The 26,251-nt window shown below is 51.5% G+C and overlaps 1 protein-coding gene across 3 annotated transcripts in view; it reads right to left on the bottom strand.

Moving 5' to 3' along the window:
- HIP1 (huntingtin interacting protein 1) overlaps nucleotides 1-26,251 on the bottom strand; it is a 171,748-nt gene that overhangs the window by 36,421 nt on the left and 109,076 nt on the right. For all 3 annotated transcript variants that reach the window (XM_084650866.1, XM_084650868.1, XM_084650867.1), the window contains exons 2-7: nucleotides 16,710-16,773; nucleotides 13,110-13,252; nucleotides 11,951-12,007; nucleotides 7,105-7,185; nucleotides 5,322-5,398; nucleotides 4,853-4,914 (exon numbers count right to left, since the gene is read on the bottom strand). In XM_084650866.1, the coding sequence (XP_084506992.1) occupies nucleotides 4,853-4,914; nucleotides 5,322-5,398; nucleotides 7,105-7,185; nucleotides 11,951-12,007; nucleotides 13,110-13,252; nucleotides 16,710-16,773 (484 nt within the window). The remainder of the gene's footprint in view (nucleotides 1-4,852; nucleotides 4,915-5,321; nucleotides 5,399-7,104; nucleotides 7,186-11,950; nucleotides 12,008-13,109; nucleotides 13,253-16,709; nucleotides 16,774-26,251) is intronic.

The following is a 26,251-nucleotide window of genomic DNA, read 5'->3' as shown; positions in this document are numbered from 1 at the left end:
AGTGCTTGAAAGCTGGGACTGCCGCTGCGTGTGGGCACAGGGCACTGCACAGACATCCCCACCAGGGACCAGGTCTCCTCCCTGGTCCTATGTCATCATGCACCCAGAGCAAATCACTCCTTTCCCCTTCCTGCTGGAGCACTCAAGCGTCCCGTATTTCCTCTCCTTTTTCCCCTGCCCCTCCAAGCTGCCCTCCGCACCCCATCAGTGCCGTTCTTTGGCTGGCTGGAAGGGTTGCAGTTCAGTAACTTGAGGCCTAGAACAACTCTCACAGGCTGTGTGCAGGGCTCCCAGCCCTTAGGGGTGGGGGCAAGGAGCTCTATGAGATGTCTCCTCCTTTCCCAGAGGATGAATATGCTGCTTCCAACAGTGGCCTCTGCCTGTGAGCACCCAGCTTTCCCATGTGGGGTTCAAAAGGAGCTAGATAGATTCAAGGAGGATAGGTCCATCAATGGCTATGTCATAACCATAAGGGTAGCCTAAAATTCCTCCTTACCTGTAAGGGGTTAAGTAGCTCAAATAACCTGGTTCGCACCTGACCAAAGGTGTGGGGGGGGAAAGAGGGGAAAGAGAGGCTTTGTTTTGGGTTCTTTGTTTCTGTGTTTGTTCGCTCTCGGAACTAAGAGGGACCGGACATCAATCCATGTCCTCCAAACCAGTCTGAACCAGTCTCTCATATTACAGAAATTGTAAGTACAGCCAAGCAAGGCGTATTAGTTTATCTTTGTTTTCTCAACTTGTGAATTTTCCCTTTGCTAGAGGGAGGTTTATCCCGTTTTTTTGTAACTTTAAAGTTTTGCCTTGAGGGGAATCCTCTGTGTTTTGAATCTGATTACCCTGTAAAGTATTTACCATCCTGATTTTACAGAAGTGATTCTTTTACCTTTTCTTTAAATAAAATTCTTCTTTTAAGAACCTGATTGATTTTTCACTGTTCTTAAGATTGAAGGGTTTGGGTCTGTGTTCACCTGTACCAATTGGTGAGGATATATACTCAAGCCTTTCCCTGAAAAGGGGGTGTAGGGCTTGGGGGAATATTTTGGGGGAATAGGACTCCAAGTGGTCCTTTCCCTGGTTCTTTGTCTAAATCACTTGGTAGTGGCACCATACTGTTCAAGGACATGGCGGAATCTGTGCCTTGGGAAAGTTTTTAACCTAAGCTGGTAAAAATAAGCTTAGGGGGTCTTTCATGTGGGTCCCCACATCTGTACCCAGAGGTCAGAGTGGGGAAGGAATCCTGACAGGCTATTAGCCAGGATGGGCAGGAATGGTGTCTCTAGCCTCTGTTTGCCAGAAGTTGGGAATGGGCAACAGGGGATGGATCACTTGATGATGACCTGCTCTGTTCATTCCCTTTGGGGCACCAGACACTGGCCACTGTCAGAGGACAGGGATAATGGGCTAGATGGACCTTTGGTCTGACCCAGTATGACTGTTCTTATGTATGTTCATTAGCCACCTGGCCAATGCCAGGTAGTCAGGGTACAGCCATTCCACTCTTGTTAAGCTAGAGCAGAAATCCAGGGGCAGACACCGGCATCCCTCCGGGGATGTTAGGAAAGGGAGGGATAGACTTCATCAGTGCATCAATGGCACAAGGAAATCCTTAGGAGTGCACCAGTGCTCGGCTATGAGCATGCAGTACTGCTTAGCACAGCTCTCCCCCGGCATCCCAGACCTGGCTGACAGGGTTAGCGATTCTGTTTCTCCATATGGGCGTCGAGCTGCTAGCTTTAGGGTCCCACATCATTCTCCGTGGGGCACTCATACCTGCCGAGCCACCTGCCTGAAGGGAGAGGTCCTCTATGACATCCTCGCTATGCACGTCCTCTAAACTCCCACTGGAGCATGGGTGCCTGGAGAGACGGAAGAAGAGATAGGGAGGACCGGGAGAAAGGTCACCTTCCCCTGGCGTCTGCCCGTTTACTGAGTCCAGTGCCAACGTCTCAAGAATTCACCCCACAATCCCCGTGCTGAATGCCAGATGTGCCCCCAGTGAACGCTGGAGAGATCCCTAGTCAGGTTCGAGTCAATCTATGCTGGACAGAGACAACCCCTGCTCCTCTGTAACGTGTTATTCCTAAACGAGGCAGACACCGGGTGGGACAACACAGCTTTAAGGACACATAGATCTGTCCCTATCTCTCTCCTCGGCTGGAGGCCCCACTCACCACACCCATCCTGCTCCAGAACCAAAGGAAGGTCAAAGGACCGCACGGTGAGGAATGAACAGCTGCTGTGCTCTGGCTCAAAGAGGGCTGCACATCAGTGGTGGGTGGAATCACAAAGAAAGTGGGGATCCAAGGAGAGTGCAGAACCCCAAAAGGGGCAGCGACATCTGAAGATGGACAGAGAGCAGCAATAGACTTTGAAAGGCAGGCAGGCAGGCTCCACATCCCCAAGAACACCCTCTTGTGCCTCCCGCAGGCCTTGCTGCTGTGGGAACCCATTCACATCACACCTGCAGCTGTGCTCTGTACATAGCACCAAACAGAGACTCACACTCTCTTCATCTCCTTCCTTTGATAGCTGAAGCATCTACGTCCCCAAGGGGGAGCACTGGGCCTTTCCCCGGGGACCTGTCGCTTGACTCATGCTAATGCACCGGGCTAGCCTGCTCTCTCCTTAGCTGGGGATGCACACAATGGGACAATTAGCAATGTCATCCTTGCCCAGGCAGCAGGAGGCAGGGAGTCAGTTTGGATTTCCACTGGCTTGCCTGCCTCCCCTCCCATTCGGATAATGAAGTGAGATCCCCAGTAATTAGCAGGGAAGTTGAGCAGTGATTTAAGAGTAAATCAAAAGCTAAGCTAATGACATGTAAATGGGCAGAGCTGACATTAGCCCTGCTTAATTCACTTAGGGTAGCAGCAGAAAAAGAACGCCAACTTCATTACAGGGCCTCCCTCCTTCCCAGTGGGGCTATGAAGCTGCATGGATCAGACAAGTACCTGCGCAGGGCTGCAGAGATGTCAGCGCACAGAGGCACAGCGGCATTGTACTGCTCCCTTGCAGACACGGAGGCAGGGAAAGGAGGAGGGGTACGTGGCTGAAGCGCTGGCCGGCTAGTCAGGAGATGGAGGCTCTACTTTCAGGGCTCCCACAGACCTGTCTTATGGCCCTTGGCCAAGTCATTGATCAGCCTTGTGCCTCACCTTCTCCGTCTGTACAGTGGGGCTAGTGAATGGGGCCCGGTTCACTGGTGTTTGTGAGCCACCATGGCGATGCTAGATGCTGCCTTAGTTCAGGTCAATGAGACTCTGATGTGACAAACTGTACAAATGCTACCAAAGTTTATGAAAGAAAGAGACTCACCCCACAGGTTTCTGTTGGGGTGGGTACAGCCCCCCCCCATTATGGAGTCCCACCCCGGTCGGGGTTTGATCCCATGTGTTCAATTGTTGTTACTCTCGGTTCCTGTTCTGGTGGCAGGTTGCATATACTGGGGCATGGTGTTACCCCCGGACTGGCCCTGTGATCACTGCACTGCACCCCAGGCCTGTCCCTCCAAGGATCACTGCATTACCCATGCTAGCCCATGAGACACAAAGGCGCCATCTTGTCTGTCCCGTGGACTGTGGGAGACTAGTCCACAGATGTGACTGCCCTTATCCTGCTCTATCACCGTACATAAGCTCGTAACAGACACGACGGGATCACCCAGGCTACATCCCAGTGCAGAACCAGGCCACCTGCTGTCTGGAGACCCAGCTCCCCCCCTTCTGTACTCCATCACATGTGAGCAACTGCCCTGCTAGAGATGCAGTAATGCTAGTGGAGTAAAGCCTACCACAACTAGGATCCTGACAGTCAGTTGCAACACAGCCCTTCAACACTGGGACACAGCCGGATTCCATTGGCTGTACTCGCATCTCCGGTTCTACAGCCTTTAGCACTGCGAGACAGCCGCACCACGCTGACTCTATTAAAGCACATCCTCCGGGAACCCTCCATGCTAGGACCCAACCGTATCACCCCTCATCTGAAATGGCAATATCCAGGAACCTCCATACGCTGACATATTGCTTTACTCCTGTTCCAATGCAAGCGAATACCTCCACTCTAGGATAGCCACAGCACCCATGTGGCACAGCGTGAGCAGTAATCACCCTGCTCTAACTCAGCCCAACAAGCAGAATCCTACAGCATTACGTGGATGCACGAGGCAGCTGAGCACCTGAGTGTACATTGTGGAGACTGGTTCGTTATTTTCTCTCTGCTCCACTGCGACCCATAGGAGCAGACATTGCAGAGCCAGTCGCTCCCCCACCACAGCAAGCCCTGAAGCACACAGCATCTCTGTGATGGGTTTGCAAGGAGAAAGCTGCTCTCGCCAGTCATGAAAGCCATAAACCCCAGAGCTAAGGGCAAAGGAAGAAATTCAAGCCCGGGAGAACTCGGAGATGGGAAGCAAACCAAGGAGGGTGTGGGGAGGAGGTGCAGAATGCCGCGGGGTGGAGGTGGTTCCTGGAGGCTTGGCATGGCTGGCTGGAATGGAGGGCAGGCAGGCTGCGGCTGGGCAGACTGGGAGGAGCCAGGCACATTTGGTCTGACATGAAATAATTTCAGCTAATAACAACTTTGGTGGAATGCATGGAAAACAGATGAGCTCAGACGCCCTCAGTCAACTCCCTTCCTGCACCTAGGCAGGACAGAGAGCGAACAGCAGCTTTGGACTGGGACCTCAAACACTCTGACCCACCGCGCCCCCACATACACGCTGGCTGTCGGGGCCATGCTCAGCCGGGCAGAGAGGGACGTCACTGCAGCACCTAGCGAGGCTGCTCCAGCCCCACAGCTATATGTCAACAGTGCAGAACAAGTGCAATGCAAGTGGAAGCGAGAGCCTTACCCATCTGGAACAGGTTCAGCTCACACTCCAAATAGTCAAACATCTCCACCGTCAGCTGAAAGCTAGGAAAGAGGGCACAAGAATGTTACAAACAAAACAGAGGCCACCCAGCCCCCTCCCGCAAAATCCTGGGGGGATGGAGGGCTGGCTAGAAGCCCCGGGGTGGTGGTGGTGGGGGGTGTCTAGCCAACCATTACTGTGGAGTACTGTTTTATAAGGGGTAGTCAGGAGGGATGTCCCAGCCCCAGCCAATGGGCACACACGACACCAGCGTTCCCGTTAGGGTGGCCATGTCCTCTGCCCATGGCTCACACAGCAATGCCAGGGAGAGACCCTGATGGGGTGCCATGGCCCTGGCAGCCCTTTGCCACTCCTAGAGATTCCCCCTTGTCTTCTGCGGCTGGGTTCTCTGCTACGGCAGGAGTAATTCCACCACGGACGTGCCCTGATTCTCGCGCTCTGGACTTACAAGTTATTAACGTCATTTTCTCCTGCCTCGTCAAGCTGCCTGTCAGACATCTGGAGATTGCCTGGGAACCGGGGGTTCTGCACGATGGGAGAGAGGGAGGAGTCAGAGCAAGGGGCCGCAGGCACCCTAGTGCCTTTTAGGCTTGCCCTTACCACAGTGAAGACCAAGTAGCCATCTCTGATTAGAGGCAGACCCCTGATACCCCAGGTGGTATTTGAAGGAGTGGCTGTGTGCACCCGGCAGGGATCTCCAAACACCCAATGGAAGGGGCTCAGGTCACAGAACTGCTTTGGAGGGATGGCTCAGAGCTGGCTCCCAGGCTGTGGGGCTACAGGGAGATTTCTCTTGCCATGCTTTGCCCAGGTGCGCAGACCCCCTCTCAGTGAAAGGCTAGGCTCACTGCTCACCGCCCTCAGCCAACGTTTCTTCTCTGGGTTTTAAAAGCCACCCCACTGGCTCCCATCTAAGTGCCCAAGGGCAGCGTCCAGTGCAGGAAAATGCCGCTGCAGTTTACACTCACACAGTCACACGGTGGGCTTCAAAGGCACTGAACAGCGACCAACGGCCACACATCCATCTAGTTTCCACCCAGCTAGGCTCGCTGGGCCAGCAGCATCACAGCTGGACACCGCAACCTCATGCCGAAGTTTCCCAGCAAGGCCACACTCTGCGTGGCACAGCTGCTCTGACCTGGGCAGCTTTGTGCTGGCTGGATTGGCAGGGAGGAAGCGCATGTGGATTTGTGCAGAGCTGATGCCATGGAGAGCAGCCTTGTCCCCAGTACAGCTGCCTGAGGTGAGGCCTTTGGCAACTGAAGGGAACCAGCAGGCACATCTGCCAAACAACAGCAGGACACTACAAGTGGCTGCCCGACCCTGCCCTCTATGGGCCATTCCCCATGGCCCCCTGATTCCTTGGCCTCTCTGATGCAGGCTCAGAGGTTTAACTGTGCTTTGGACACCTGTTCACTCAGACCTGGCCAGAGGACACCAACTCTTCAAAGAGGCCACCGGGCAGCCACCGGGACGGGACGGGGACGGACGACGACTTAGCCCTGGGTGGGGCAGCACACAAGCCTTCCAACAGCAAGGCAATGACCAGCTCTAGGCCTCCTGGGTGGGAGGTTAGTTAAAGGGTCACTCCTGGGATCTCCAGAGCTCAGTCCTGACACCACCCTTACCTAGGCCATTAGTTCTGTGTCCTGCCAGCACAACCGGCTGCCTGGAAGCATGTGACACAAGGGGCACTGACAGTATGTCTACACGGCACACTCAGCCCAGGCTCTGGCTCAGGTTTGAGCACAAGCCCCCATTCCGTGCACAAACAAATCAGTCTGACTCAGGCCAGCAAGCGCTCAGGACCCAGGGCCTAGGACCCTGCTACGGGGTGGGTGAGACCCTGAGTCCCACTGAGGCTCAGGACCAAACCCTGTCATTGTGCTCAGGCTGCAGACTCGAGCCAGCAGGTCTGCGTAGTGCAGTCTGGACAGGGCTGTGAGACCGAGGCCTAGCAATCGTAAACCCACATGCCCACTGTCATGTGGATGTGGAAACACTGAGTCCACAGACCCAGGCTTAGCATGCAGTGTAGATGCATCCAGAGAGATAATTCTGCTTCCCAGCCTAGCTCACAGAGGAGAGTGTACACCTGGGGGACTGAAGGGGTGGGGCTGCAAGAGACCCCATCAACAGATCTCAGCTCCCTTGAATGGACCAGATGTGGGTGGGAAGAGCATGGTCTGTCTGGAGGGAAGAAAGGAGGTGGGGACGAGACGTGGCCTTACTTTCGTATGGAACTCCATTTTGGTTCTCAGCAGTTTGAGGTAGATGCTGCACAGGTGCCCGTAGCCCTCACTCAGGTGACTCTGTGGAACAGGAGAAAGCAGAAAATGAGGCACAAGGTCTGATGCTGGTGAGAAGCCTGCCCCTGGTTGCTCTGGGATGCTGAGGTTTGCAACTTCCCTACTGGAGAGGCTGGCAGCTTCTGGAATCGCATGACGCCTTTAAGACTCAGGCCTACAAAATCTCCCCCTGTGCTTTATACATTCCTGTCTTCCCGCTTGTCTGGGTTTGTTTATTGACCCCGGTACACGAACTGTTCACATGGCTCAGCCACTGTGTGCGTCACCCCCTGTATTTACCTACGCTGCACATTTCAAGTCACTGATCTTTCTACACCAATAAATAACTATCTGCAACCCACATTCTCCGTTCACAGGGCTCCCCGTTTCCTGAGGCACTCACTGCAGGACAAGGTCTGTTTGCTCCTAGCTCCTGAGCTCTGCCGGCTGCCCTCCGAGCTGGGCTCTGCTGCTTCAGTACTGGACACACACAATAGCATTTCCCCCATTGTTTCCCAGGCTAGCCAGGTCACTGCATGCAACACAATCGCTGACACTGCCAGATCGAGCCAACAGCATTGGTACTTACGCCATGCTCGTCTCCGTCAGCTAGACAGATTGACCAGCGTGTCGTTAAAAAACCCCAGAAAGGGGGGGGGGAAGCCTCACAGTAACCAGGGAATGAATCTTTACAACATGCGGCATACACCAGACCACACAACACTGATCCACCATACCCTCCCACCCGCTAGGAGAACATCACCCACATGCTGGGATGCATCTCGGCAAGTGGGCTGTTGTCCCCTTTGCATACACCCTGGACTGTGGCATGATCAGACATGAGAAGGCTCAGAGACGTTAGGCTCCGATATCTGACCTCTGCTCCCAACATATCCCTGAAGATCTTGATACCATGTTTAAAGATCAGGGTGAACAGGCTCAGCCAGCCTCTGGGAGGGTCTCAGGGTGAGATGTGCAGCAGATGTATTAAATCAGAGACCAACTGGCATGGCCCCCTTCTGCATGAAGCATTATTCAGCCAATAACTGGGACACTCAGCCAAGTTAGCTGCTGGACTGGCTGAATCCCTAACCAGACTAGCTGGCCTTGGTACCAGCGTTACAATTTTAAATCTCCTGCTTCTGCAGAGCTGGGGTTTAACCACCACCTCCGTACCCTGGACTTTTACTTATTTTAACATTTCATACTGAACACAAAATTCTGCCACTGAAGTGAGTGGGAGCTCTTCACATGCATCTGAGACTAGATCTGGCCCTACGTGCTCTGAGAGCAGGTGGTCCCCCAGCCTGCCAGGTTACAGTTCACAGCGGGCTCCCTTTGAGCATCTGTTGCTTCCGGGCTAACCCCACTGCTTGGTTCCCTAGCAGAGCTATGCTCCACCATTTCAAGAGGTTCCACAGCTACCTAGAGGCGTAAGGCTTACAGGTTTGGGCAGGGAACAAATGGCTGAACTAACTTACACGGAGACGAGATGGCAATGCACCTCTTTCCAGTGGCAGCAACTTGCACAGGGCTGGTTTAATGCTAACAAAAAGCAGGCAGTGAGTGCATAAAGCCTGCTGCCCAGGAAGGGTGATGGGAAAGTATTAGCAATCAAAGAAAAAGGACAGGTGCCAAATTCTGCCCCAGCTGAGAAGAGTCACTGGAGTTGCTTGGGGGTGGTGGGGAGAGGGAGGGCAAGCAGAGATGTGCTGGGAGCACACGAAATCTGCTGCTCACTGGTTAGCCGCATACAAACACATCCCTGGGACCAGAAGGGAAAAACCCAAAGAATGGAACCTGTCAAAGGACAGAGCAGAACCCAAAGCAAGACAAAAAGTTGTGTGTGTGTCTGTGCGCCTGGGCATGCAGGACTCTGCCTGCATGTCTGTCTGGGCGTGCACGCTGCCAATTCTTTTGCCTCTTTTTGGAATTCGTAATCCTTCCTGTTGGACTCATTTTAATGACAGCCCTTAACGTCTCCAGCTCTAGCTCCCCATTCTGCACAGAGGGTGGTGGGTTATCACAGAGCCATTGAGAACTGAGTTTGTTTGTTACTTAGTGAATGTTTTATTTGATGTACCGTACAGCAACCAGGAGCCTTTGTGGTGCCAGACTTAGTCTATTAGCAACAAGTGAATTCATCTCTGGCCTGTGGAAAGACACTGTTCATCTAACTGCAGCCCATTTCTCCACAGTGGGGTATAGGCAAAGCTGCCAAAAGAACTGGGTTTTGCTGATGACAAGGACTTCCCAGACAGAGCCTAACACAGGGCAGACCCATGTGCCTATTGCTCTCTCTGGCTGCAGTGTGTGGAGGATCTTGTTGTGCTTGTTGCTTTTCATTCTCCTGACAGTTCTGCTTCATATCCCAAGTCAACCACAGGCATTTTCTTGGCATCAGATGGCTCAGCAACTGCTCACGTAACTCCTTGGTCTTCCCTTTGAAATCTCGTCTGCCACATTAGCCTGAATGGTCGGTGGTGGAACTCCACAACAAGCTATGGGACTGGCAGCAGCCCAGTGGGCTCTCCTGCGACCCCGGCTCAGGTACTGAGGAAATCTTACGATATTAAGTAACTGCACTCAGCAGTGGGGAGGGGAATCTGCTAACGTGTGTGTCCCCCCCTCCCCCCGCCAGGGATCCTGCACAACCAATCCTGTTTGCTACAGGGCTCCTGATCTGCCCACATCAACTTTAAATCACACCCAACAGGACAACACACTCCTTGTGATGTGGCTAGAGGGGGCTGCAGGGCAAGTGTGGCTCATTCTGAACAGGTCCCATTTCAGCCCTTAAACCAACAGCAGGCACCATGGCTAGTGTACTAATTGGCCCCAATCCTGCAATAGCGCCTATGCGGCTGACACCTGTGCCTTTGTGGATCCCCACTGACTCTGTTCATGCAGCCCCCTGTGCAAAGAACCATTACTGAAGTCAACAGGTCCCCCCAAGTTAGGATGGGTTTTACTTGTTTTCCGCCAGGTAACAGAATGCCCAGTGGCTACATTTGGCCTTCACAAAGCCCCTTAGGTTGTTAATATGGACCCTTACCCTCTCAAAACTCTGTGTTGTGTGAAATTAGCTGTTGGGATTGGAATCTTTTGTAACTGATTATTGGGGAATCCCCTGCCCCCACCCCAAATGAGCAAACACCCATACATCCCCAACGAGACAGGGAGCAAAGCAGAGACACTCCTGCCTTCACAGTCACTCAGGAGAGACTCAAAACTGCTTGCATATACATCAGGAATACGTCAAACCAAAATAATCGCCATTCACTATTAAGAATGAGCCGGTGCCTTTCCCAGCTTCCTCAAACAAACACAGTCCACACCTTGTGCAGAGTCAAAACTCACCCCTTTTCTGGGGTCAACTGACTGGACATGGATCCCAGGAATGAGAATTGAGATTACACAATTGTGTCATCTTGACCTCCGTGTATATTTTTGCTCAGTGCATCAGGAGGCAAAGTTAAGGCTGGGTGGACAGTGTGAAGGACAAAGAGTAAAGAACTGGTCCTTTAGCTGCTAGCATCCCACCTAACAGCTGGGTTTTGAAGGGGCTGGAGTGTTTTTGTGAAGCCAGGGTAATATTTTGGGTTTTCGCTGGACTCCAGTGAAACTAACTTTCAACCATAACTCTCCTTTCACATGGTTTTTGTTTACGAATTTCTTGTACCGCCCCCACCTATTTAAAATGAGCTCCCATAGCTCACCCTGAGTTTCTGTCTGAGCTCTGCCGGAGAGGAGCTCTGCTCCATTTAGGATCTTTTACAGATTTTGTGAGGCTCCTCAAAGCAGGATTTCCTTTGTCCAGATGTTAGCAAGCCCATGGGAGGTCTGTGTGAAGGCCCCATGGCAGCATATCAGTTTAGTAGACAGCGTATAGGGCAGTGGTTCAGGGGAAGAGGCATCTATCCACACTGAAAATTTGAAACACCATGCCTTTCCCTGTCTCCCCAGGTTCCCTGCACTCACCACCTTCCATGGCCTCTCTCACCTGCTCCACTCCATGACCCCCATCTCCACTAGGCTACTGGGGCTCCCTGTGCCCCTCCATGTACCCCCTCCTTATGCTGATATGGGCAAGCACAGGCTCCTGGCCACTCCACTCCCTGTGACCCTGACACCCTCCAACTCCCTTCTTGGAGGCCAGTCTCATCACATTTCCGCTTGCTGTCTAGTGCCCCACCTATGGCTGGGCCTAGCAGCAGGAGCTCTGTTATAAACGTTCTTCATCATAAACTCAGCCCAATGCAATTCCTCAGGCTTGGTCCCTCCTCTCAGCAAGGCCAACCCGGCCAGAGAGATCTGGCGTGTCTAAGCCAAGCCATTCTGGAGCAACGAGGAGCCAAGATTTTAGAAAGTCAAGCACAGCTATGATTTCCAAACAGCGCTGACTTTAAATCTCGGTTTGATTTCCACCCCCATTCCTAGAGACGCAACACCAAAGGCACAACAATCCAGAGCCTGGTCTCTCCTGGGGGAGATGCCAATCACACGGATAACGGGGAGCTAGCTTCTCCGTGATAAAGGCTTCCACTGCTTGCAGCCTGGGGACAGGCATGCTCTGGGTAGCCTTAGGGCAGGAGAAGGAGGAAGGCAGCTGTCTGCCTAGCTCCAATCAGGCTCTACCTATCGCTCCATGGACAAAGTACCCGGCAAACCATCACCAGGGCCTGCTGTTCTTCCTTTAAGAGGCACAGCGCTTCCTAGCACTACCTCCCAGCATGAGCACCAGATGGCATCCAGCAGGAAATTCCCCCATGGCAAGCCAGCCACTCACCCACATCCTGCTCATGTCGTTCAGCTCGTTCTTGTACCTCAGAGAGTCTTTCAGGACCTGCAAAGGAAATTGAGAGGAGGCAGTTGGAGAGTAAAGAAGGGGCACAGAAGCTGCCAGAGAACCAGCCACATTCACAGGCTCCTGGCACCAGAGGGGAAAGCTCTAGCTAGTGGGGCAAGTTTGATCTAGTGATTAGAGCAAGAAAAGAGGATCAGGACTCCTGGGTTCTATTCCCAGCTCTGTCCCAGACTAGTTGTGTCATCATGGGCAAGTCACTGCTTTTCTGTGCCTCGGCTTCCCCATCTGTACAATGGAAAGGACCATCCCATCTTACCCTCCTCAAGCAGGGCTTAATTTGTCCCTGACTGTAAGTGGCTTGAGGCTCTCTGATGGAAGGGGGAAGGAGACACAGCGTTACTGTTGTTTATATCCACGCAGCTGAGGGAGTGGGCTTCCTAGGCCTCTAGCGGAGGAGAGAAAAGAGAACGGGGGTGAACAGAGCGCTGGCTGACTGGCAGGGAATGGTGAGGGCTGCAGGGTTAGTCCTGGGGTGAATACTTGCCTCCCTTCCCAGGGATCAACTTTTGGATGGGGGGGGACGATGATGCATTAACCCTTTCTACTGCCCTCTTGCCATTGGTCTGCTGCAGACCTGGGCCTGAGAGCACCCAGGAGCATGCAAAGGCCACGGCACATCAGGACAGGTATGCTGGGGCTCATCAGACTCTTTAAGGAAGTAGGGATAGGAAATGGATATGATGTGGGGCAGGCCAAAAAGCTGGGCGTGGGGGAATGGAAGCAATAAGTGCAGGCATATTCCTACCCTGTTCATCACCCCTCACTCCCCCAACTTTCCAATGACTAGTGCACATTGGCAACTCCAGGAGTGCTTTGCTCTGCAACTGGTACTTTTTTTTTAAAAAATGCAAGCTGGGATTCTCACGTAGTCACAGGACTCCAGGAGCTGAGGCCTTAAGAAAAACACAAAAATATTGCAAAGCCCACAATAAAAGTCACAAGAGTTGGCAACACTTAGTTGGCCTCTGAGGTCATCCTATTCCTGGCTCAGTCGGGGCTGAAAGGACTTGAGGCAATCACAGTATTCCTCTCCTGTGTCCCCCCACATCTCACACTACTAGAGACATGGCCCTGCACGTACATTTGGGTGTCCATCGCGGAGGAGCTTGTGGAAGACGTGGCAGAACTTCCAACAGAGCACAGCGTTGCTGGAGAGGGGCAGCCGATTCACGACAGACCAGAAGGTCTGAGCTCCTTTTTCGTGGTGGGTTCCCAGGATGCATGGTGAGAGGCAGGCTAAGGAAAAGCCAATCCCTTAGCTCAGAGTGTGCAGAAATGACAGGGACACTCATAAAACACAACAGCTCAGAGACAATGAGGCTTACTGGCTGCTCCCAAGATGTCCTCTCACCCCATTCTGGATCCCAAAGGCACTGAAAAGTGGTAGAGAGCAACTAGGAACTCCCCTCTGGCAGAGAGGTTTCTACCCATGCAATGAGACAGCCAGCGTGCATCAACAAAAGACGCTAGGTACCTGGAGTGCACAGGCCCTGCTGTGCTGGGGAAAGGAAGCCGGATCCTTTCAGGGCACCAGCCAACAACGTGCTTCCAAAACAAAACCTTCCTCTCCCCTGGCTGCTTTCTTCCCCAACTGTCACTGGAATTGCCCAGAAACCTGCTGCCGTGCACACATCTGCTATGTACCTTCTGCCCCTCATCAGTCCTGGGCCTTCAGATTCCCAGCTCAGACTGCTGAGCTAAAGCAGCAGCTGCTACCCTCTGTGTGGATCAGCCACTAGAGGGAGAATGACAGGTTTCAGAGTAACAGCGGTGTTAGTCTGTATTCGCAAAAAGAAAAGGAGGATTTGTGGCACCTTAGAGACTAACCAATTTATTTGAGCATAAGCTTTCGTGAGCTACAGCTCACTTCATCGGATGCATACTGTGGAAAGTACGGAAGATCTTTTTATACACACAAAGCATGAAAAAATGGGTGTTTACCACTACAAAAGGTTTTCTCTCCCCCCACCCCACTCTCCTGCTGGTAATAGCTTATCTAAAGTGATCACTCTCCTTACAATGTGTATGATAATCAAGTTGGGCCATTTCCAGCACAAATCCAAGTCCCCCCCCCCAACCCACTCTCCTGGTGGTAATAGTTTATCTAATCACTCTCCTTTGAGTGATCACTTTAGATAAGCTATTACCAACAGGAGAGTGGGTTGGGGGGGGGGGGGGGGAGACCTGGATTTGTGCTGGAAATGGCCCAATTTGATTATCATACACATTGTAAGGAGAGTGATCACTTTAGATAAGCTATTACCAGCAGGAGAGTGGGGTGGGGGGAGAGAAAACCTTTTGTAGTGGTAAACACCCATTTTTTCATGCTTTGTGTGTATAAAAAGATCTTCCGTACTTTCCACAGTATGCATCCAATGAAGTGAGCTGTAGCTCACGAAAGCTTATGCTCAGATAAATTGGTTAGTCTCTAAGGTGCCACAAGTCCTCCTTTTCTTTTTTAGAGGGAGAATGTTACACACACTGCCAGTGGATTACTCAACTATTTGCTAGAGCAAAAGGGGGGTATGATTCCTGGGTTCGGTTCCTGGGGCAAGGAGGGGAGTTTGGCTGAATGGACAGAAGGGTAGCTGCAGATATGACAGCCAAGCATACAAATTTGGCACAGTCAGCCTAAAAGGCAGCATGGCTGCGTGAATGGAATTTGGGTGTGCTAGATTAAAGATCTAGGTTCCACGCCAGTTCTGCCTCCAGTGACGTTGTGCAATTTTAGTCAAATGGGGAGGGGCTGATACTTGCCTGTCTCATAAGGCAGGGGGCTGAAGCCTGGGTCAGCAATATGGGGTATGAAATGCACAGAAGTAGAAGCAGTAGTGAATGGAAGAGGTGAGGCTTGAACTCATGATCCCTGGATTCCCGCTCTCTCTGTTCTCCCTCAACTACAGACTGTTTTGCAGGGGAGGTGAAACAGTTTCTCACTGCCCACCTCAACGGGCAGTGGACCAGGCATCCCGATGAAGTGGAAATACAGAATGTCCCACTAAATCCAGTATGCTTGAGAGCTCTGCCTACAGGCCATCTAGGTCCTGTCACATGAGGCCACCGCAGGGCTGTTTTCTACGGACCCCTGTGTAGTGCTCTGGGAAGCAGAACAGCCACGCTAATTCTTGCTATAGACTAGAAAAGCAGAAAGGGGATTGGCATGGCAGGCAGCCTGCTGCATCAAGAAGCTAAAAGCCAACAGGACTGCAGTGAAGCTTTATCTCCAGGGCCTGGGATCCCGTGCACTAGCAGCTTTCCCACTGAAAACAGGCCTGAGACGAAAACAAAAGGGCCCCATGCAGAATGCCAGCCTGGAAACAGCCCCACAACGGACATTCCGCTATCAGATAAATCAAGACAGCTGGTCCTGTAAGCTGCTGGAGCTTGTTTCTCTTCAAGAAGGTGGAATGAGCATAGGCCTGCTGAGCTCACCACACACCAGACAGCTAACCTGCAGCCCAGAGCTCAAGCCTCAGCTAGGCAGCAGAGAACTTCAAATGTCTGGGGACATTCTGTTCTTTCAGCGAGGGAGAGGTGAAGCACTGTTCCCAAGTCACTGCCTCAGCCCAGGAACACACTGTGCCCCGGGGGTTCAAACCAAGCAGCCCCCACCCCTTCCAGCGCCACACCCTCTCCCTTCCAAAGAGACCCTCAGGAAGATCCCCCCATGCCCCCATTGGGGCTGAACCCCCAGAGCACCTAGGAGAATTAGGTCTGTCACTGAGTCCAGACTTGTCTGGGGGAAACACATCACCCAGCTCCCCATTCCCAGCACTGACAGGTATCGCTCCCCCTGAACCCTCCCATGCTTTGACAGCAATGGCCCAGGAGCTTCACTAAAGCTCTCAGAGGATCCACCAGCCCCCAAAGCCTCTAGGCTGAACTCTCTCCTGCCCCCACTACCTTGGCCCTGGAGCTGGGATCTGGGCGATGCAGAGGCAGTGGAAGGACACTCCATGGGTTCAGAGAGCAAAAAGCTCCCCAGTTCTTCTCCCTACAAAGTGGAACGATTTGGAAGCTGCACCTGCTGTGCGATCCTGGCTCCCGGTCAGCCGCAGAGCTGCCAAAATACATATTTTTCTTCAGCAGGATCTTAACTATTCAGACCTTTGGGCTGTTTAGGCTTAAGCACACCTGGTATTTACAATTGCGCTAAAGCTCATTTGGGTGGAGGTAACAAGTGAGGAATGACAACACCGTCCCCCTTTTTGCAGCTACGGCCCCTCTGCCTGGCTAGCATTTCCCACCATTGGGGCAGCTCCGGGGGGGTGGGCATGTCAGCGGTGGGAGTGCCAAGAATGGACACAACTCCAAGCAGCCGCTGGCACAGACCTGCTCAGAGATCAAGGCTACAGCACCAGGGAGAGAAAGGGTGGTGCTGTCCTGGAATCACTCCTCACTGCCCTCCCTTGCCCACTCGGATGCTTCCCCCCAGGAATCCCACTCTTCCTTCTGCTGGGCAGAGGGGATCCCACTGGGATCTTGGCTTCCACCCCTCCATTCAGCAGAGGGGAACCCCACAAAGTCTCTGTCGCAACCAGTCCATGAGGGGCTCTTGCTATGATGGCTGCTCTCTGCCCACTTCCACACCAGCACCTCCACCTGGCCCCAGCTGCCTTCCAGCCAGTCTCCAGTTGACTCCCACGCTTGCTTGTCCTGCCGCCAACTCTGAAAAGGATATTTCTGGCGTGTTTCTCCTTGACAGCCACTTCCTGTGTGTTAATGGCCTTATTGATGCTGACCGTCTGAAAAACAGAAAAGGGGTATGTGTGCATTAGCTGTGAAGGGCATGGGGGGTGGTCAGGGTCACAGGCTGATTCATATCCTCCCACGGCCACGTACACAGCTCCCTTCACTTCCTGCACCTGTTGATGGTTGGTATCGATCCAGGCGCCTGTCTATGGACGAGGCTGCTCTCCCATGCCAGCTGGACTCTGCCAACTCCCGAATGCATTTCTAGGAGCGGTCACGCTCAGCTGATGCCAGGATTTGTTTGCTCAGCACAATAATGAGGCAATTAAGCAGACTACAAAGGATAATCCCCTCCACCACCACCTGCCCCTCTGCGGCAAGGGAAGGGCAAAGGGAAATGAAGCCAGAGTCAGACCCACTTCCCTGCCCTTGGACAATGGTCATGGAGCCAGCGTGCTCTGGCTCATGGTGTGGTTGGGAGTCACCATGCTGTTGGTGTCAAATGCAGAGGGCAGCCGCAAAGGATAGCAACGGCCCAGTCCTATTCCAGGTGGGACACACAGGGAACGCAGCCCTCGGATCCCACGGCACATTTAGGAGGAGACAGGCTAGTTCTCTAGTGCTGGCAATGTAGGCTTCAAAATGCAAAAGGAGAACTGTGGGGTAATGGAGCCTGGGACAGGGATGGAGGAGAAAACCCAGCTCCTGGCCACGGGTTGTCCACTATGCACTGGGAGATGAGGCAGGGCAGGAACTACCCTGTTAACCTTCCCAAAGAGGGCCAAGGAGGGGAGCCAATGGTGATGCTGTCGCTCAGCTTCCACCCAAGCCTGCACAGGGAAGCAGATAAACCCACAAAAAACTGGGCAAAGTCCCCTCCTCCACACTGCTCACCTGTGGCAATCTCCCCAAACCAGGGAGACCCAAGGGACGGAGAGGGAGCAGCAGCAGGGGCCACCTGTCTGACTGACACCCTCCTCCTGATCCACCACATTTCTCTAAGCTCAGAGGGCCCCGCAACAGCCTGCTGGACTTCTCCATTTCTAAATCTGAAAACTCCCTGCCCCTGTGGTGAGGAAGAGCCCCGCACACAAAACCAAGACAGGGCAGTGCTTTGAAATCTGAGCCAGACCCAGTCCAACAAGGGTCCCCAGGGCAGGGGACTCAGAGAGCAGAGATCTGGCAGGTCCCACTTAACCCCAGTGCTCTGTCTCTCAGGGATTTGATTCCACTCCAGGGGCAGGGCTCCCACAGCAGATGAAGAGGGAACCTCTCCTGACAGAAAGAATGGGTTTGGTTAGTCAGTTCAAGTTCCTCTTTCCTTCACATGGTCCCACCTCTCCTGCTTTCACCCTCTCATGTAGTCTGGGCAGATCCTCTCCTAAGCACTTACACCCTTCCCACATTTTCCCTCTTTGGGCCTTCCACAGGGGCCTGAATTAGTCCTTGATCCTCTGCTGCTGTCTTCCAGAGGCCAAGAGCCCAGATCCAGCTTTGGCTCGACCCTTTATTGGCTCCCTCCAGAGTCTCCACAAATCAGTTTCACTGCTCTATCCCCTAGCTGTGCAAGGAAGGGCTTGCTGACCGGCCCTGGGGAGCAGCCCCTGAGGCTGGTAGGGTAATAGCCATTAGACCTGCAGACATGTGCCAAGAGGCAGCAGGGGCTCTCTGAGGAGATACAGCTGCGATCAGACATGTCTGCCACACGCTTCCACCTGCCTCCTGTCAGTTATATTACAGTAGTGCTTGGGAACCCCAATCGAGGACCAGAGCCCCACTGTGCTAGAGGCTCTACAGATGTGATGAATAAGCCAGTTCCTGTCCCAGAGAGCTTCCAATTTGCATGTCAGACAAGCCACAACCCCTGGGGGAATCCGACAAGGGGATGAGGCAGGAGGCTGTGGTTGCGATCAGCCCAGCGGAGTTTGGCAGCAAAGCTGAGGTCTCAGTTTGCCACATACCCAGCCAAGGCCCGACTGGAGTGATCTGTCAGAGGAGGTGAGCTTTACAGGAGGGATTTAAAGCAGGATAAGTTGGCAGCCTCCCTGCTCGAGCTCTGCCCTCCTCACAGCCCCAGCTGCCAGAAGAAACTCCCCGACCTTGGGAGAGCTTCCACACGCAAAGGCAGTGCTTCTCCCCAGTGACCACCCCAGCCTCGAGGAATGCAGCCAAGACACTGCTTGGGCCTGCCCATCCCTGCCCGCTAACGGGACCCAGCTTGTACTGGGCAGATGCACCTGCTGGGGAACAGCACAGTCCTAACGCTGTACCAAATGGGCAGCACGGACTGGGATTTTGCATCCCTCTCCAGGTACATGCAGTGAAACAACAGGGAGAGGGGCACATTCCTTCTGGATTCAGCTGTCCCCCAACACAGCATCACCCCTGTCCAGGGAGGATTCTCAGTTCAACAGCCCCAGCTCTGCCCTGCTCCATGTGGTCTCCAAACCACAGGCTGCCTGAAGACCTTGTGCCTCACCACACTGCTAGCACTGTTAAGCATGGACGAATCTGCTCCAGGGGGCCATGGATCAGTGTTCATGTCGTACTCCCCGGCCCAAGCCAGGAAAGCTAGTGATCCAACCACTGGACCAAATTCGGTGATGAAGCCTGAGGCGCGCTGCACATACGCTAAGAAGAATCTGATCCACAGCCCAGCAGGAACCGTGCAGGGCAGGGCACAGAGCTCTCCTGCAGCAGCCACAGCGCTCCGGGAACTAAACACCGAGGGGCTGCCATGGTACTTGCCCCTCAAGCAATAGCTACAGTACGTCCTCCCTCGCAGGACCAGGGAGTGCAGTGCAGAGTTCACTCTAGTCTGGAGGTGCCCACAGCACCCTGAGCCCACCCCAGGGAAGATGAGCTTCTCAATGACATCATAGGCAAGATCAGCCTGCGAACCCTGGGAGGATCTGCTTCCAGAGAGTCAGAGGAGGGGATTCCACACCGGCTCAGCTGCGGTAGTGAGAAGTATTATAGTGAGCCTGGGTGTCAGGACCCCTGGGTCCTTATCCCTGCTCTGCTGCTGATTAACAGCATGGCCACACACACATCATGTCCCCTCTCTGGGCCTGTTTCCAGGGTCTTGACCTATCTCACAGGAGGCTGCGAGGTTCATGCCCAGTCTACACAGCAAAACTACACTGGATTTAATTAAATCAGTTTCTAATTAAATTAGTTTCAAAGCTGCTCAAACTGATTTCACCATTTTCACAGAGGGACTTGCACTGATTTAACTAAACTGATTTAGAAACCCACTTAGTTACATTGGTGCCACTGGCATGCAGCCCAGTACGGCTCTTTGAAGTTGTAGAGCGCCAGATAAACGCAGCTGCAGAGGGGCCACAGTACCTAAGAACATAGGAATGGCCACACCAGGTCAGATCAAAGGTCCATCGAGCCCAGTGTCCTGTCTTCCGACAGTGGCCAACGCCAGGTGCCCCAGAGGGAATGAACAGAACAGGGAATCATCAGGTGATTCATCTCCTGTCATCCATTCATAGAATCACTGAAGTGGAAGGGACCTCGAGAGGTCATCTAGTCCAGTCCCCTGCACTCAAGGCAGGACTAAGTATTATCTAGACCATCCCTGACAGGTGTTTGTCCAACCTGCTCTTAAAAATCCCCAATGATAGAGATTCCACAACTTCCCTAGGCAATTTATTCCAGTGCTTAACCACTCTGAGAGTTAGGAAGCTTTTCCTCATGTTCAACCTAAACTGCCCTTGCTGCAATTTAAGCCCATTTCTGGGGAACAGAGGCTAGAGACACCATCTCTGCCCATTCTGGCTAATAGCCATTGATGGACCTATCCTCCATGAATTTATCTAGTTCTTTTTTGAACTCTGTTATAGTCTTGGCCTTCACAACATACTCTGGCAAAGAGTTCCACAGGTTGACTGTGCATTGTGTGAAAAAAATACTTCCTTTTGTTTATTTTAAACCTAATGCCTATTAATTTCATTTGGTGACCCCTAGTTCTTGTGTTATGAAAAGGAGTAAATAACACTTCCTTATTTACTTTTTCCACACCAGTCATGATTTTATAGACCTCCATCATACCCCCCCTTAGCCATCTCTTTTCCAAGCTGAAAAGTCCCAGTCCTATTAATCTCTCCTCATACGGAAGCCATTCCATACCCCTAATCATTTTTATTGCCTTTTTCTGAACCTTTTCCAATTCCATTATATCTTTCTTGGGATGGGGCGATCCCATCTGCAAGCAGTATTCAAGGTGTGCATGTACCATGGATTTATATAGAGGCAATATGATATCTTCTGTCTTATTATCTATCCCTTTCTTAATGCTTCCCAACATTCTGTTGGCTTTTTTGACGGCCACTGCACATTGAGTGGCTGTTTTCAGAGAACTATCCACAATGACTCCAAGATCTTTCTTGAGCGGTAACAGCTAATTTAGACCCCATCGTTATATATGTAGAGTTGGGATGATGTTTTCCAATGTGCATTACTTTGCATTTATCAACACTGAATTTCATCTGCCATTCTGTTGCCCAGTCACCCAGTTTTGTGAGATCCCTTTGTAGCTCTTTGCAGTCTGCCTGGGACTTAACTATCTTGAGTAGTTTTGTACTATCTGCAAATTTTGCCACCTCACTGTTTAACCCTTTTTCCAGGTCATTTATGAATATGTTGAATATGAATGGTCCCAGTACAGACCCCTGGGGGACACCACTATTTACCTCTCTCCATTCTGAAAACTGACCATTTAGTCCTACCCTTTGTTTCCTATCTTTTAACCAGTTACCAATCCATGAGAGGACCATCCCTCTTACCCCATGACAGCTTACTTTGTTTAAGAACCGTTGGTGAGGGACCCTGTCAAAGGCTTTCTGAAAATCTAAGTACACTATATCCACTGAATCCCCCTTGTCCACATGCTTATTGACCCCCTCAAAGAATTCTAGTAGATTGGTGAGGCATGATTTCCCGTTACAAAAACCATGTTGACTTTTTCCTCAACAAATTATGTTCATCTATGTGTTTAACAATTTTGTTCAACCAGTTTGCCTGGTACTGAAGTCAGGCTTACTGGCCTGTAATTGCCGGGATCACCTCTGGAGCCCTTTTTAAAAATTGGCATCACATTAGCTATCCTCCAGTCATTTGGTACAGAAGCTGATTTAAATGGTAGGATGCAGACTACAGTTAGTAGTTCTGCAATTTCACATCTGAGTTCCTTCAGAACTCTTGGGTGAATACCATCTGGTCCTGGTGACGTATTACTATTTAGTTTATCAATTTGTTCCAAAACCTCCTCTAATGATACCTCAATCTGGGACAGTTCCTCAGATTTGTCACCTAAAAAGAATAGCTCAGGTTTGGGAATCTCCCTCACATCCTCAGCCGTGAAAACCAATACAAAAAAATTAATTTAGTTTCTCCACAATGGCCTTATCGTCCTTGAGTGCTCCCTTAGCATTTCGATTGTCCAGTGGCCCCACGGGTTGTTTAGCAGGCTTCCTGCTTCTGATGTACTTAAAAAAATTTTTGCTAATACTTTTTGAGTCTTTGGCTAGCTGTTCTTCAAATTCTTTTATGGCCTTCCTAATTATATTTTTGCACTTCATTTGCCAGAGTTTATGCTCCTTTCTATTTTCCTCACTAGGATTTAACTTCCCCTTTTTAAAGGATGCTTTTTTGCCTCTCACTGCTTCTTTTACTTTGTTGTTTAGCTACATTGGCAGTTCTTTGGTTCTCTTACTATGTTTTTTAATTTGGGGTATACTTTGAGCCTCTATTATGGTGTCTTTAAAAATGTTCCATGCAGCTTGCAGGGATTTCACTTGTGGAGCTGTATCTTTTAATTTCTGTTTAACTAACCTCCTCATTTTTGTATAGTCCCCCTTTCTGAAATTAAACGCTACAGTGTTGGGCCACTGTGGTGTTTTCCCCACCAGAGGGATGTTAAATTTAATTATATTATGGTCACTATTACCAAGTGGTCCAGCTATATTCACCTCTTGGACCAGATCCTATGTTCCATTTAGGACTAAATCAAGAATTGCCTTCCCTCTTGTGGGTTCCGGATTAGCTGCTCCAAGAAGCAGTCATTTAAGGTGTCAAGAAACTTTATCTCTGCATCCTGTCCTGAGGTGACATGTACCCAGTGAATGTGGGGATAGGTGAAATCCCCCATTATTATTGAGTTTTTTTATTTTTATAGCCTCTCTAATCTCCGTGAGCATTTCACAGTCACTATCACCATCCTGGTCAGGTGGTCAGTAATATATCTCTACTGCTATATTCTTATTATTTGAGCATGGAATTACTATCCATAAATATTCCATGGTACAGTTTGGTTCATTTAAGATTTTTACTTCATTTGATTCTATGCTTTCTTTCACGTATAGTGCCACTCCCCCACCAGCATGACCTGTTCTGTCCTTCCGATATATTTTGTACCCTGGTATTACTGTGTGTCATATTGATTATCCTCATTCCATCAAGTTTCTGTGATGCCTATTATATCAATATCCTCATTTAATATGAGGCACTCTAGTTCACCCATCTTATTATTTAGACTTCTAGCATTTATATATAAGCACTTTAAAAACTTGTCACTTTTTAGCGGTCTGCCATTACATGATGTAATTGAATGGAACTCTTTTTCATTTGACTGTTTCTCATCAGATCTTACCTGTATTTTATCATCTTCCATCCTCTCCTCCTTACTAGGACATAGAGAATCTCCATTAATAGATCCTCCCCTAAGGGATGCCTCTGTCTGAACCACATGCTCCTGTCGGCTTTCCCCCAGTCCTTAGTTTAAAAACTGCTCTACAACCTTTTTAATTTTAACTGACAGTAATTCGGATCCATTTTAGTTTAGGTGGAGCCCATCCTTCCTGTATAAACTCCCCCTTTCCCACAAGTTTCCCCAGTTCCTAATAAATCTAAACCCTTCCTCCTTACACCATTGACTCTTCCATGCATTGAGACCCTACAGTTTGCCTGTCTAACTGGCCCTGCGTATGGAACTGGAAGCATTTCAGAAAATGCTACCATGGAGGTCCTGGACTTCAATCTCTTACCTAGCAGCCTAAATTTGGCCTCCATTAACCTCACAGTACATTAACGGGAGAAACAGGCTGGCTCAGCACGCTCAGGAGATAATTACTGACTCAGCCAATTAAGGTGGTGGGACTAATTCCCTCCTAATTCCTGATGTACTTACAGTCCTCCCCGAATGTTACTACCATCCTCAGTTTCAGGATGGCCCACTGTGGCTTCATCACAACAGAAAGCGAGGGAGGAGAGTGTGCTGGGGGCTTTAGCAGTTACACAAAATGTATGTCCCAAGGCACAGCGGACATACAGACCCTTCTGCACAAGTACAATAGGACCAAGTGCTGCCCACAGCAAACAGCTCTCTGCCCCTTGCAACAGCCTAGCATTTACAGGCAGCAAAAGCTCCAGTCGAAGCTGAGAAGCAGTTTCCAGTCTAACCCACAGTTTACAGTTACTCAAATACTGCAAAGGAGTTCCTTTTAGGGTTGAAATGCCTCCCACCCCACCACCGTGCAAAGGTTCCCTCCCTCTTGCACCTCATGTAATGCACTCATAGGTGAACTGTGGCTCATCAGGACCATTCTCCTCAGCGAGGGAGGACAAGCAAGCCAGCCTGGGAGAAAGGGTGCTTAGGATTTTTAAGGTTGTACAGATTCACGGATTCGTAGATTTTAAGACCCAGAAGGGATCATTAGATCATCTCATCTGACCTCCTGTAGAACACAGGTCACAGAATGTCACCCAATTCCCCCATGCAATACATTAGTCAAAATGCTTAGGGTGCTTTTAAACCTGCAGCATTTGTGGGACCTGGGCAGCCACTCAGAGACATCCTTCAGAGGCACCTGCCCAGCTCCAGGGATGCCTTGCCCTCTACCATGTGGTCACTTTTCCCTTCTGCCTCCCCTCATGGGCTCCATAGCCTACCCACCCATTCCTCCCTCGAGCATCTTTCAGCGTGGCTCAGTGTTAACACGCTTAAGTTACACTGAGCTCCTTTGGGAGCAGTTCAGTGGACAGGTGATGGGAAGGAATTAGTCAGCATAGGAACCACCAAACTGGATCGCACTAGGGGCACCAGATGCTTTAGAGAACGCTTAAAGAAACCCTGCAGTGGACAATTATGGAATAACCTGGCTATAGGGCAAGGGTGGGCAAACTACGGCCCGCGGGCCACATCCGGCCCACAGGACCTTCCTGCCCGGCCCCTCCCCTGCTGTTCCCCCTGCCCCGCAGCCCGGCAGGCAGTGCAGCTTGCACTCACCCACCTCTCAGGCTTTCCAATAAGCCTGTCCTGCTGCTTTGAGTGGCCTGGTAAGGGTAAAGGGATGGGCAAGAGGTCCCGGGGGGCAGTCAGGGGACAGGAGGTGGTTGGATGGGGTGGAGGTTCGGGGGGGGGGAATGTCAGGAGACAGGGAGTGGGGGGGGGGGTTTGGATAGGGGGTGAGGTCCTGGGGGGGCAGTTAGGGATGGGGGTCCTGGAAGGGGGTTGCCAGGGGACAAGGAGTAGGGGAGGGATGGATGGGTTGGGGGTTCCAGGGGGCCTGTCAGGGGGCGGGGGTGTGGATAGGGGTTGGGGCAGTCAGGGGACAGGGAGCAGGGAGGGTTGGATATGGTGTGGGGTCCTGGGGGGGTGGTTAGGGGCAGGGGTCCTGGAAGGGGGTGGTCAGGGGACAAGGAGTAGCGGAGGGATGGATGGGTCAGGGGTCCCAGGGGGCCTGTCAGGGGGTGGGGGTGTGGATAGGGGTTGGGGCAGTCAGGGGACAAGGAGCAGGGAGGGTTGGATGGGTAGGGTGTTCTGAGGGGGGCAGTGAGGGGGCCGATAGGGGGTGGGGGCCAGCCTGTTTGGGGAGGCACAGCCTTCCCTACCCGGCCCTCCATACCCTTTCGCAACCCTGATGTGGCCCTCAGGCCAAAAAGTTTGCCCACCCCTGCTATAGGAGAAACTTCTTCCTAGTCTGCTCAGTTTGCAGTCAGCTTATGCCCTGAGGAAGAAGAGCATAGGTAGTGGGGTCCAGCTGGAGTCAAGGGACACCTTTAAAACACTGTTCTTCCCTTTCCACGCATCTAACGTGTATTTATAGAAAGAAATGAAATGCAAGAACGACGGGTAATACAACACTGAGTGTGAGGGATTAGCTCACGCAGCTCGGGAGAGGTATCTCCTGCACTGGTACAAGGGGCACAAATGGTCCACCCCAGACAGCTCACTGCCTGCATCTAACACAAGCAGCAGGATCTGAGCTTTATGTTTAGCAGCAGAAGACTTCAGGTGTGTGCTCTGTCACTGCAGGAACTGGACTTCAGTGCATGTGAAATTTCAACCTGACTGTTCCAGCCTCGCAGTCACTGCTTTTGCATTTACTTTTCTTGCTCTCTCTTTTTTAAAACACCAAGATGAATGAGGAAAATAAAACCAACTTTGCAAAGGAAAGTAGCCGGTGTTTGGGTCTGACCACTGGAGAGTGAAATCTAAGGCTGTCCAATCAAATCAGAGAT

The sequence above is a fragment of the Lepidochelys olivacea genome (genome assembly GCF_965140295.1).
Source record: "Lepidochelys olivacea isolate rLepOli2 genome assembly, chromosome: 17".
In the NCBI taxonomy this organism is placed as follows: domain Eukaryota; kingdom Metazoa; phylum Chordata; order Testudines; family Cheloniidae; genus Lepidochelys; species Lepidochelys olivacea.
The sequence above is the reverse complement of the archived record's forward strand: the minus strand, read 5'-3'. Positions and strand labels throughout refer to the sequence as shown.